This window comes from Ambystoma mexicanum, chromosome 2p (genome assembly GCF_040938575.1).
Source record: "Ambystoma mexicanum isolate Mex_15411 chromosome 2p, UKY_AmexF1_1, whole genome shotgun sequence".
NCBI lineage: Eukaryota > Metazoa > Chordata > Amphibia > Caudata > Ambystomatidae > Ambystoma > Ambystoma mexicanum.
The window spans coordinates 463,138,214-463,152,274 of record NC_090923.1 but is presented as its reverse complement, the minus strand read 5'-3'; the positions used below and the strand labels follow the sequence as shown (position 1 = coordinate 463,152,274).

The 14,061-nt window shown below is 43.0% G+C and overlaps 1 protein-coding gene across 18 annotated transcripts in view; it reads left to right on the top strand.

Moving 5' to 3' along the window:
• The window catches only part of FOXP1 (forkhead box P1), a 1,926,958-nt gene that overhangs the window by 1,755,385 nt on the left and 157,512 nt on the right, over nt 1-14,061 (top strand). For 14 of the 18 annotated variants that reach the window (XM_069643824.1, XM_069643828.1, XM_069643826.1 and 11 more), the window contains one exon: nt 12,236-12,373. In XM_069643824.1, the coding sequence (XP_069499925.1) occupies nt 12,236-12,373 (138 nt within the window). Of the gene's footprint in view, nt 1-23; nt 138-773; nt 981-8,072; nt 8,184-9,878; nt 10,090-12,235; nt 12,374-14,061 lie in introns of those variants that run through there. The other 4 variants (XM_069643840.1, XM_069643835.1, XM_069643837.1 and 1 more) reach the window with 4 other exon arrangements.

Sequence of the window (14,061 nt, the reverse complement as noted above, 5' to 3'; positions counted from 1 at the left end):
AGCGGCATTCGCGGCCATCTGTTTACCAACTAGTTCCCAGGAGCTCTGCGCTTCTCGAGAGCCGGGGTGCCTGGGAGGAGGAGGAAGCATGTGCCCCGTCCACACACGCTGCTGCTGCCGCTGCTTGGGAGACAGCGGTATGTTTTCAAATCTTTGTCTCCGCTTAGATACGTGGCCGTGCTGAGCGCGAGGCTCCTGTGCACGAGGCGCAGCAGTGTTTACAGCCCGCGCCGGGAGCTTCCCTATCTCAGGCGTGTGATTTGTGGGCTCGTTGGAGGCTGATTAAAAATGCAATAAGCGAAGCATAAGTGAGATCAATAGCGCGCGCGCTGTGCCATCCTTGCCGTTAGCGCGCGTGTGTTCTCTGGCTGCTCATCAGCGGAGAGATCTGTGTGGACTGCGCATGGGAGCACCGTGGCCGGTGTGTGCGCGCACGCTGTCACCGGAGCTCGGTGCCTTCAGCCGGAGTGTGCGTGGGAGCCCGGTCTGGCAGCAAGGCGCTTCCCATGTGTGTGCTGCCCGATTCTCGCCCTGTGACACTCGAAGAGCGGGTCCGGAGTTTCTGACATTGGGCTGCGCTTGAGACTCCGGGAAGGTGTTTTGTAACAGGATCTAAACTGGAGTGTGTTAACCCTGCCCGATCTCGCTGCACGGGAGGGTTCTTTTTTTTCTCTCTTTTCATTTGAAGGGAGGGCGGGGAGGAGGGAGGGAATTAGGAAGCGGGAGGCAGGTTTAGAGCAAAGTGCACACTCTTCCTCTGTGGGATTAACTCTTTCACGCCCCGCCTAGTTGGGGAGAAAGTAAGTTCCGAGCTCTACGCCAGCCATACACGGGTTTGAAGGGGGAAGCGAGTCCCACGCGCTCACCAAACGATGCGTGCTTTCCTTTCTGCTTTTACGTTCCGAGAAGGATATCGATTGTGCGCTTAAATGACATATGTCAGGACATTTAAGGTGGAAAGCGGAAGCATGATTCCCAATGTAAGTTGCATTTATATTTTACTTGCACTGTTTTGAATATAAACTCTCTGGTGGTTGAACTGTATCCAAATCCGCGTCTTTTGTCGGCGTTCTCTTTGCCTTTGAGCAGCATTCCGTCCCGCCCCCCCCCCACCCTGCATGCTGTGATCCCTTTGAACACAACTGTATACTTCGAGTGTACAACTTAGTAGCTCGGTGCTGTTGTTGGGGGCGAATCGTGGCGCCCGTGTTCATTTGTACTTGCGGACACCTCGCAAAGTGTAAAAGAATAAATATCTCGTCTACGCTTTCACTGTTTGCAGTGTCTGTAAACGTGGCTCTTTTTTCCAGTGTTCTGTTTATTTCATATCCGTTTCTTGGGGCGGACTTTTGAGATAGAAAGGTGTCGTGGGGGGTGGGGGTCGGGGGGGCTGTTGGGCTGGCTGGGAACGGCCTGAGCCCAGGAGTGATGGGCTTGACACTTTATAATCAAACGTGATTTATTGTTCATTAGGAGCGCATTAGCCCTTTCAGGCAGAGACAGTTACTTGTGTAGCGGCCTGCCACGAAGGCGATAGCTAGCACCTGTCGTTTCTGAAGCTGAAAACATCATTCTTATGCCATGCTGGCGCGTCATAACTTTGCTGCCTATCTTTTCCGGGAATATAAAAAAAGTAATCAATTGTGATGCTATCAAAATGTGAAATAATGTATTTGCGTACTTGTGTTGTACAGTACATTCTGAATCGTGACCCCGCGTAAAGCACGGCTGCGCTCCACAAATCTATTTACGCGGTATAGAAAACAAAACAACATGTATAACAAACCCACGTTTACAACTAAATGCGAGATAAACATAGAACGTTCAAACAAGTGTGTTACTAACAACACAACTCTTTGGCATGCACGATGGGTGTGTATTTTTTTTTAGAAGTTGGGACAGCAGGATGCACGCATGTGCATGTCCAGATGTTGGACCTGCATGTCAAACTGACAGCACTGGAAATACACGTGTGGTGGGGGAGGGGTTTGGCAAAGTGTCGTGACCTCTCGCACATCTGTACTTTGAGAACAATGGTGCGTCAGGCACCCCTCGCCGATATGTCTGTGTCTTATTGTGCGCCCTTTAGGAATTCTTAATTTTGGGCTAGAGATTCGAGTTGCTTCGCTCTGCCGAAAACAACGCGCGTGTGTCAAAAGAAAACAAAATTGGGAAATGTGTTTCTGCCTCCATGGAAACCGGGATTAATTTGTGTTAGTTCAGAGCGTGGAACAGGAACAAGCTGCGCGAGTAAACATAGGAGATTCTCTAATACGAAATTTCATTTGACGGGGATTTTAAAGGCTGTGATCTTAATTAAATCTCAACTGACTCGAATAATGTTTCTGAAGTCACGCAGTGTTGCATAACCTTGCTGGGCTGCTGAGCAATACACCGGCAGCAGTTACATCCGAGGAGGAACTGATGTGAACATCTCTCGCCACAACAGCAAAGCACACCTAAGCGCACCTTTACGTCTTCTAACAGGCACGTGGGCTTCAGTTGTTTCAACACGGTAGCAAAACGACCACGTGTGTGGCCCCTTGCGACCGGCATCGCTGTTCTGGCTGCATCAACTTTCGGTGACCTGCATGGCGTCCCATAGATGCAGCTTGGGAGCGTCCCGGCTCATCACTAAGTTTGTAACACACTGGGTTATCTTTTTACCGGAATCACTCAGTCCTGTGTTGCATTCCCTGCTCGGATGAGCCAAGATGCTGTGCACACTCGTTTTATAAATGTACTTTTAGGAACAGAGGTCGATTAAATGCAATGACAACCTAGGTTTTCTTAATGTCACTGTGGATTAGCCCTCCTTGCTTTTGGCTATTAGAGTCAGAATTAGAAATTCATCAGAGCAGGACCACTTGCTTTTCCGGTTGTTTTCTTATTTTGCGAGTTTCTCGATACTTTAAATGTTCCTGGCCATGCTACAAAATGGTCGTAGCCGTATTGTATGTTCGATTTCAAGGCCACACATCCAAATCGTTTAATGAGGATTGTCCCCCAGAATCAGTGCCTACCCACTCCGCTGCTCATGTTGATGCTGTTAAGATGCAGGCCACGAAATTGCTTCCGCAAATGTGACCCAGCAAATCCTGCAAACAGTGAGGAGACTTCTGGCCTTTCCTAAAGTCTCCAGTCGTTAGTTCACTTTAGTAAAGAACCCTCGTATATGTTCGTCATGTGGTTGTCCCACTGCACAGGAAAGTATTTGGAGCAGCAACTCATCCCGGGGATGTGCTTTTCTTTGGACTGTCTGGAAATATCTAAAGTAACTCCGACCAGTTTTTGACATCCAGTATGTTTATTTTTCGGCTGTTTGACAGACGTCTCTGTTGCTTGTCTTTAATTTATAACAAATGTTATGGCGTGCCAGATCAGTTATTGATTTTCGTGTCAGCACTTTGTTTGGGAAAATAAACAGATGGGTGGAGGAGAGTTCTTAACACCTGCACCACTAGATTGTGGAAAGTGCATGACACCATCAGCTAAATGTGTTACTGTGTAGCCAGAGACTTGGTTAGTTTTATACAGTCGGCTTATTTTGCCAAGGGGATATCTGGGTTACAGGGAACTTCGTTGCATGCATCTTACTTGAAGAGTAGCAGTTGTGTTTTTTTTCTTTTTAATTATTCCTAAATTCCTTGTGCAAGAGAAGGAATAGCAAAATACTTGAAATATGTATGCAAAGTTTAGCCACGCCCCCTTGAGGTGTTACTCAATGGGGACCTGGACCTTGATACAATGTGAGTGGTATTGCAGCGATGTCTGTGCCGTTAGATTGACTTTTCTGGCTTGTGTCTCTAGTAAAGTATAAAATATTGTCTTGCACTAGCTCTGTGTGTTGGGTGTGTTTACAGGAATCCTGAAAAAAAGACAATGTCTTTTTACCTTATTTGCCAGGTTTTCGAAATAGACCTATTCCGAAGACAACGTATCGTTGAATTTCGTCGAATTTTGGATTAAGGACTGCCATTCAGTAGAGTGTCTAGAACATAAAACACCTTCCGCAGTTGCCCTAATAGGTTGGGAGTGGTGGTAAACATTGCAGAAGATGACACAATTCATTACTCCAGTTGCGTGCACTACCTAATGCAGGACTTGACATTTAAGCTTTGTCTTCCCTTTAAATCTGGAGCGTCATTGTTCAAATAACCAAGAACAAGGTAAACCAACAGCATCAAAAAGGTCGGTTCCTGTGATTTCTCAAGGGCTTGTTATTTTGTACTTTCCCATTCCATTTGATGTCTTGACAAAACAAGATGACACGAGGGAGAATGCATTAAATTTTCATCCAACCTGTTACGGTAGTGGCAGCTTAATTTCTTTCTACTTTTTTCCGAAGATGGCTCTTCGCACAATTACTCTAATTGCCATGCCACTTTATGAGAAGGTTCCTTTCTGAGCTTCCCATTTGCCTTGATTTTGCTAGGCATTTTTTGAGCATATTTTGACCTTTAACATGTAGAGCGCTTGCTGGTTGGAGAGTGTCTTCATTAGGCGTGAATCAGTGAATGGCAAGATTGTCAAAGAAGCAACTGATGTTTTCTCATTAGAATCTAATTTGCACCCATGTACTCGACTGTGATGTACAGATCAAGGTGTCTGTGATGGGTGCGAGAATCTACACATCTTAGTCAAAGAATAGATGCGCTTACTTTTAATAAAATAATTCTAAATAAAACGATAGTCGCTATGTTAGCATCTCAGCAGGAATTATAAGTGGCCTAGTTCAATGTACCTTGCATGGATTTGATTTAGGTCGCGTTTTATTGAAGCGTGTTTTTATTGGAACCTGGGGGAAGCCTGTGGGCCTACTAACGACGGTAGACTGTCCTAATGTTCTGTGTTTTGCAATTCGCTTTCTGTGCTTTTTGGAGCTCATGAGATTTCAATTATTGCCTTTTGCTTTTGATGGGTGACCTCCATTTACATTGAAAGTTCTGAACTGCTATTTGATTCCTAATGTGCCAGTGCTAGCTAGTGTGTGAGGCCAGTTTTCGTGGGTTCAGTGGGTGGGTGTAGATGGTTTCTATGGTCTGAAACTAGCTAGAAAGCAATGGATTGCTCCACAGTTGGTGGAAGGGGGTACACTGTAGATGTTGGTGGCTTGCAATGGAGAAGGGAGTTTGTGTTAGTTAAGCTATTAACCAGCCATTGTTATAACCCGTATTGGGTTAAAGCATCTACTACTGCAGTCGGTGCAGAGTTTACCTGTAGGTCAGAGGGTTTATATCCTAATGCGTCAACTCTGCCGGTCCCTTATTCCTAGGTTGATAAAATAAATAAGAGTCTTTGGTGTGGGTGGAAGGCATGTTCTTAGAATGCCAAGAAATGTTCTTTACGCATATGGGTAGCGGGTACATTCTACCTAGCAATTATATATGTATCGGGGACTCTGATTTAATGCACTGCTTAAATCAAATCAAATGAGCTGACTGGTCCCTGTGCTCACCAAAGGAATGGAGTTACGGTTACACTCCTCAGCTTGTATTGGTTTCCATTCCACCCACACAGGCAATGAAGATGAAACGGTGTACGTGGTGAAACACTATAATTGAAAGGTTGGAAAGATCACTGCTTGCAAAATGACTATTTTGTTATGTATTTTTTCCATTTTAGCATGCCTTTGACAAATGTAGCGAGATTAATTATTGCCCGCCCTTCAGTTTTCTGAAAATTAAACAGGTATTTATTGTAGCAGAAACAATTAACCTGGCAGGTACTGGGGAGCTTGTGTTGCATGAGAAGTGGCATATATGATCTGCCGCGTTGTCGCTGATATTTTGCTCCCTAAATTAGCGAGTATTCCAGCTTCAATTTATGCGGCAAGTGCAGACACTCTTGGCATAGATTATCTGGGCCATATTGGCACCGAGATAAGTTCTTGTTGTCTTTTGGTAAGTAACATGATGGGAACATAAAAAAGAAAAGCAGAGCAACAATTTTGATTTCAGTTCAAACTCACATTTTCCCTGATGCGTCTCTGTTTTTGTTTTTGTAAGAACAATTGTGTAATGGCATCCTGCACTGAAAGACTGCCTGGTATTGATGTCTCCAAATGAGCAATACCAAAAGTGAAATTCTTATTCATATCCTGTGCTGGGTTGCAGTTACACAATGAATAACGTGGGGAGCCTTGAGCTTTCAGTCCGTGGCGCTACGAGTTAGCGTCTTCTGCTCCGCAGCAATATTAGGTTACCAGCTGCAGTGCTTAGTACCCGGGTGGGCTGGTGCTTCATGAACTGCAGCATATCCAGGCTCAAAGTCGCTGCTCTGGTACTTTGGAGGTGAAATGCTGCTTGAGCTCCCCTGCTTCTGGCCTACGAGCTGCAGTGCTAATTACTCTCGGGGTGTGGGTAATGAATGCATGCTAACATCCCAAGGATACTGGTTTGCAGTGCTTTGTACTCCACGATCTGTAGCATCTCTATGGTATCCATCTGTTGGTGAAGGTATTTCATTACCTATAGCATCTTTAGGCTGCCACCCGTCAGGCTTTCTACTGTTAACGTCGAGGTCATGTATGAATGGAAGATCTTTAGGGTACCAGCCAGAGTGACATCTACTCGGGGAGATACATGAGCTGCAGCATCATTAGGAGTACCGGTTGCACTAGGCAGGTGCTGTACGAGCTGCAGCATCTAGGCAGCCAGCATTGTAATGTGAAGGTGCTAGTAGCAACTGATGGATAACATCTATAGGCTGCCAGCTGCTGTTGTAATTTGAACTGCAAAGGTACCGCTTAGTTGGTCTGTAGCCTCCCAGCAATAGTATCATTTACTCTGGATGGGCAGTCACTGCATGATTAGAATTCTCTCAAAGGGAAGTCTGCGTCGAGGTGACCCTCTCCTGCTTTCCAGGTCCAACCCGCACCCTTTCTATAATTTTAGTGCAATAGAGTATGCTGTATCACTGAATATTGCTTAGAGTCGCAGTTTGCAGTATTTAGCTTCCTTTCTATGGCACTGTCAAAGCATACACTACTACTTAAAATAATTGAAATCCTTTTTAAGTTCTGATGTTTACACCTCTTTTTGGAAGGACCCGGATCAATTATTTTGTGCAGTTCTCGATGTTCAATCAAGCAATAGGTTTTGGAAAAAAAGGAAAACTATAATGATGTTGTAAAGATGAAACCTTTTTTGGAAAATGTAAAGGGCCACATGGGCCCCTTCCTCAGCTAAACATGCACCCCTTCCTGTTTAAAGTGCAGGAGCTCAGCTCTTACACCATTGTCTCTTTCTGTACCCTTATTAGTGATTTACTTGTGTTTATGGGTGTGTACTTTGTTCACTTAATACGTTTATCATCAATCTATTGCACAACAGGATGTGCTCTTTGTGGAATTGACGTGTCCATAACATGTACTTTCTAGATAGTGTTTAAATACTTGGCAACATGAATCGTGCATTACTTTATGATGAGCTTAGCATTTTGGAAGCTATTGTCGGTATTAAACACATGTTTGTTGTGGGTTGCTGTTATAATAAAGATGCCGACAGGTCTGTGCAGGTAGTGTTCCAATAGCCGGCGTGCAGCTGTATTTTTGCCTTTATTGCCAGGAGTGTTTGCACCTGGGTATCTACCACACCCTATTGGTACAAGTTCAACCACCGCGGTTTATTGCATGAAGCACTGAAATCGAATGTGCTCTACATTTGCAACATTTACCTGGTTTTTAACCTTTTAGTCGTTTGTTTTGGTGACAAGCAGATTCTTGTGAATCGCCTCCCCATAAGGGGATTTGAGCTGATGAAAAGATCAGTCGTGATGTAGTCTCTGCACGAATGTCCAATGTTAGCCAGATGTATTGTTTGCCCTGATTTGTGTATGCCCTGGGTGACACATTGTATCTTGCTTCCATGTTGGATAGTCTTACAGGGTGTTTGAGAATTGATTGCTTGTAATCCCATCACCCTAAGATTTTCCATACAGACTCTCCCCGATAATGCATATTCTTCAGTATCGTAACGTTTATTATTTAATACTTTTTTACATTTTTTTATTAAGAAGAGCCAGTCACCACTAGGCCTAATACATTAAACAACTTGTTGTTGTAGCTTTTTTTCTAGAGTATGTTGGGGTGATGTGAAAGAATTGCCATCTACAAGCCACGTCATTAGCTCCATGAACTACTTTAATGTGAAACTTGACGCCTAAGAATTAAACTAATGCAGGTAATAAAGTATATACTGGAATAAATCTGTAGTATATATATTTTTTGCACTAAAGTTATTGATTCCCTTTTATTTACATTATAGCAAAAATCTCATAGGTTTGGTGTTATCGGGGTGTGTTACTTGGCATTATTGTCATTATTCGCCGCAATGAAATGGTCGCACTGAGCAGAGCTTTTATGAGGATATGAAAGAACTGTTAGGGGTGGGGTTGGGGGTTTACCCGGCTGTTTAAATCTTGGGCGGAGAGGCTGCTACACCAATTGAAAATTGCTTTGAGCTGTAACTGTAAAATGAATGTCTTCGTTTCGTTCAGGCTGCTGAAAGCATGTCCATGGTGTTAAATTTGCACTGTAGAAAGATTGCGTTCTTGGTGTTAGGCCTTTCGACTGTGAGGTTGGCGGTGAGAGGTTTTCACCGTTTTAAGCACTCTCCCCGATTCAGTTTTAACACTCAAATCACTGTTCTATAAACAAGTAGAGGAGAGCTGTTCACTGGTTAGGCATTTGTTTGGTTAATGACGGTGGAACCCCTAAGGTGCTAAGGGGAAACGGCCACTAAAATCCAACATAAATTTTTTAATTTGAGTGATGTCAAGCTGCCTTCCTCCCTTCGAAACTTCTCTTGGTGGCATCCTCTTCTGAAAGGGATCATAAATATTGGAGAACTGTAGTTAAGAACTTACATGACTGTTTTAAATACTATTGATTTACACTACTAGCTAGATGTTATGAATCAGCGTAATTTCCAAGCTTTGGCTGTATTTCTCGGCACTAAGGCACCCTCTGCTGTGCCTTCAGCAGCTCTGCAGACATTCAGCACAGGAATAAATGGTGGTAGTTACTATGATCAATAGGTTAAGACCAGTGCCATCACTCTTATCTCTAATGACCTTGGCATTAATGGGTAATAAAGTGTGTGCTGCAATAGCCTATTGCTGGTGCCGCGTGGCCTTTGCTTCCCAGCATTACCAAGACTAACATATAGGCAAGTCGGGCAAAGGGAGCAAGCAAAATGTTAGTGAAACCCTGTAATCCTTACTGCTTTCGCATATTCTAGTGTACTTCTTAGTGGTAGGGATAGTGCATTTTAGATCTAAAAAAAATAGAGATTGAACACTCACATAGGCTGCAAATTAAGTGTAAAAAAAATGTGGGAAGCCCAGTTGTGTACACAAAGGAGGTCCAATCAGGAACGGATTAGCGATTTCTGTTTACTTCGTATTCTGAATTTCTGCTGGATGAACAGTGTCTGCATACTACGGCGATGGTCCAATTACACTTTTAATTGTAAAATGATAATGCAGGGGTTGGTCACTTGGATTTTACAAACAAATGCATTAAACCCTATTCAATGTTGGCGTTTCCATTGTGCGTTACCTTCGCATTCTGGTGAATGGAACAGGATGTTGGCAGGTGTAGTCCCAAAGCTGCACAGAACATGACCCTGTTATGTAGTTCGTTCCGATGCCTTTGGGAAGAAGACTTGCATGCCGGTTCCCGATTGGCAGCTCTGGAGAGAGTTTCAATACTCCCCCCGTCCCCCCACCCCCACCCCTCTCGCCCACCTTGTAATCCTTATTGGCAAGTTTTCCTAGTGATATCGTTATTTAATCAGCCAAATGAGCAACCTACCGCATTGATCGATTTGGTTTATCGTGAACCTGTTTACCTGCATGATCGATCCTTCCTTCCCAAAAGCATTTGAGTTATGAGACCAAAAACGACGTCAGTTCACAGATGACAATGATTGGAGTTTCGACTCTCTTTGATAATTGGTATTCATATTTGTGTGTACAGGTCTTCATTCATTCGGAGAGAGTGAGGTTAGGATTTCCCGTTGTCCAATTGGAATGAGAGCGTTGAGTCTTTCGCGGGAAGTATGCAACATTCCTTTTTGTAAACAGGTAGGAGACAGTTGGGACTTCGCTCTTCCTCTAAACACTCTTGCGAAAAAGGATGGTAATGTTCCACGTTCTCTTCCTTTTTATTATTTGCTAATTTGGTTTAGTAGTTGTCTTTCTTCACGTTTAGTATTTGTTGGTTGCCAAGCTTTTTGTTTTGGGGTTTTTGAGGTTTTGTTTTAGCATCCCTCCTTAGCCCTCAGAGTACTTTTTATGTCAAGCAGTTTGCTGATTTTAAGCTTTGTTTGAAATGGGAAGTTCTTAGCAACTGACTGATACAGCATTCTGGCCTGGCATAATGTACCATTGTCCCTTTGCCAGAACTTGTCATCACTGTTTCGGCTTTAAACCAGTGTTTTTCCTGCCCTTACTCCTGTATTGCATAGCTGGCTGACCTTTATTTGAATTGAGTTCTTTCCAACAATTTCACAGAGCAGCCTAAATGTGGCTATGTCCTCTTTATTTATCCAGTGTGTGTGTGCGCGCATATGTGCATGTGTGTTCTATTATATGCATCGCAGGGTGAAACGTCTGCTTTGTGTTTCTCTTTGCATTTAGTCATATACCACAAGAACAATTTGTCAGATGACGGGTCTCCGGTTTTAATGTTGGCTGAACGTCTGCAATGAGGCGGCTTGTGTGAGCATCGTTCTTCTTTTCCTCGGCCAAGCGCTGGGGTGTTTTTCCTTAATCAAACCTGCTTTTTAATTACAACTTAATATCCGGTGGGGTATCACATCTTCATGACACATCCCAAATGTTTGCAAATTGAGGACATTGAACAAATTGACAGACAAATTTGCTGGTGGTTTTCCGACTACCAAGGAAGTTTCTTTATTTATCAAAGCACAAACATGTGTCCTTGCAAAAGAAAAAAAAAATTCAACTGCCCCAGTTTATATTGGTACTACACAGGAGTCTGACCTTCGAGAACCATTTTTAGTTCATCAAAATTAGTGATGCTGAGAAATCGGGACATCGGTGCATAATGACTGTGAAATTAGGAACGAGAGCCGGGTATGCAAATGACAGAACCGATCATGTGAAAAAGTCAAGATGAACTGCATATTAAGACATTATGCTTAATACAATTATTACCGGATTCCTGCCTTTTGCTTACTGCTCTAAATGCTTTTATTCCTTTGATCGTTGATGCGTTATTGTTGATTGCTTTTAGACCGAAGGACGAGTAGGGGAATGACTACCACGTGATGCTCCAGGACAGTAGTTTGATTGCTCGTTTATATACTTATTGTCATATTACACTTGAAATCGTAGAGGAGAAAACTACTTTCTATGTCAGTAGCGAACCATGCCTGCGTTTGCTTTTCCACCTGTCTGTATTGTCTCTCTTCATGTATTTTGCAAGTTTCTGGAGGAATAGTTCTCCGTTACTGCCTGGGTTGACAACATGGCTCTCTTGTAGCCTGCAAATTAAACACAAGTGCAGTGATTATTTTGAATAGCTAAATTACATTCTGGAAAGCGTGCACAATTCACAGCATTGTCATTAGGTAGCCGCGTGAATACAATTTGTGTAACCTTGGCCCAGACAGGCTGTCATTTTAATGTCAGTGTTTTATCTGAACAAGACATCATCTTTTGAGATAGGGAGCACAGGTCCCTTACAAAGATGCCCGTGCAGAAATGTGTTAACAGTTGCAAATATGAAATGCTATCAAGTTCATCGCGGTAGCTGTTTGTCACGGAAATGTCATGGAAAGCGACTTTTAATAGTATCTGGCATAATGTGAAGGAACTTAGACATCTGTATTCCGGGTGACTGTGAAAGATAAATAAGCGAGAACTAAGGATTTTCGCGAACGTTATGCAGGAACACCATACGGTTTTACTGACTTGTTTTCAAGCCGAGCACTTGTTTGTTTTTTGTTGACTTAGTTTTTTTCTTTTGTTGACTTTGTTTTTGTCTGCAAACGTGAACATTTAAAATTGTATTACGTATCGTATTTTTAAAAATTGCATTCTTTGAATCAGAAATCCAGGCTACGGTTGGCAGAGCATCTTGACCCACTTTGAAAAAAACATTCGAAGAAAGGTTTTTTTGTTTTAGAGGCATGTGTTTGAGCTGATCCCAATGCTTCTTATTTGATGACTTACACGTCCTTTTGTGTCTGGGTTGCTATTCCAGGTTCCAGTGTCAGTGGCTATGATGACACCTCAAGTTATCACTCCTCAGCAGATGCAACAGATTCTGCAGCAGCAAGTGCTTACCCCACAGCAGCTCCAGGTCCTACTCCAGCAGCAGCAGGCACTCATGCTTCAACAGGTAATGTCTTCCTATTCTCTTCACGCCTCGTAATGGTACATAAAGACGGCCTTGAAACACCATGTGTTGTATAGGTGCCTTACAAATATTAAATCAATAAAGAAATAAGTGCAAAGTAGCTCTACTAGAGAAGGGGGGGGGTCTGTGACCTATGGCTCTCTAGTTCTTTTAGACTATACGACGACTCACATGATCACATGGCTCTGCTGGCTGGGGCTGATGGGGCTTGTAGTCTAAACATTCTGGGGAGCCAAGGGTTGCAGACCATTATACTATCGGGGTATGCAGAGGTCAAGCATGTATTTGTCTAGATAGGATGAGTTCTTAACAAAAGAAGGATGCTCAGAGGTTCTTTTTAATTCATTACCTATGCATCTTAGAGAGCAATGTTGAGACATCAAATGTTTGTAGCATTTTGAAACTAGAAATTATTCCAGTTCAATGCAGGTTCGACTTGAAAAGACACAAGATGGGAGATTACGTAAATACCTAGCCACATGTGCCCTTCATAATACTGGCAATCTGATACAAGGCTCCAGAGGCAAGTGTTTTCCAGTCCAAGTAGGTTGTAGTTTAAGGTTTCTAAAACGAGCAAGGATACTTTCAGACTGTGTTATCGATTGGTTGGGTTAGAACCATAGGAGACTTTGAATAAATGTCAGCAGAGGCTGTGCCGGTAAGTGGATGAGAACAAATCTTGATTTTGAGGTATGCAGCTAGGTAAAGGCATGAGTGTGAAACTGCTACTCGGCTGTGAATCCTGAAAGTGGCCACATACATGAACCCTGCTGCTAGGCATAGATCCAAATTCCCATGTGCAGATAAAGGTGGTTTTCTGTGCATCATCTCAACATGCATGGCATAGTTGAAAAGTTAGACTAGTGATCCGGTTTCTTCATCACTTTTCGCTATTCCCCACTCTCACGTTAATTTGAACTGTGGTGTATTGTTTAATGCATGGCTAAACCTCTGTCTGAGATCTATTTAACATTTCTAGTAGCAAATCTTCCTCCTTGAGGGAGAATTCTTTTTTTCTTCTTAATTGGGTCTTTGCGGGACAGGTGAAATGTTTTTAGGTGTACTTCTCGTGTGATAATGCAGACCAGCATGAAATTGAATGACTTGAAACCTTTTGTTCATATCTTGTGCTGTGTGATTAATCTAAGAAGGGCGGAAGGGCGGCTCTTCTCTTGGGTGGCTTGATATTAGGAAACCTCTACTTGAATAAGGCTAACACAGCTTTTCTAAAGCTTGAGTCTAAACACTCCTCTTTTATGGCCACTGCTTATCTAGTTATGATGTATTAATTTTCCATGGGCAGTTTTTCTTGGTAATTGGCCAGCATGTCCTATGGGGCTGATTTTTATAATGGTGCAATTCCATTGAAAAATGCTTTGTGAATCAGGCCCTATATGTATAGAATATAGATCTTAAGTCTAGAGCATATTCTATTGGCGGAACTCTGAGTCAACAAAGCAGGTAGCAGAAAACTAGCATGCATCTGTCTTCATTAATTTCTGCAATTGCTATCTGAGCTTTTAATGTTATTTCTACAGTGTAAAAAAGGGCCAGTTACTCGTGGGGTTGCCAGCTGTCTTGATTGCTCCTCCCCATTCCTCCATGCATGCGTTTCTATTGCAGGACTTTATGCAGTCACTGTCACATATTTTAGCCTAGGGCATTTTGCA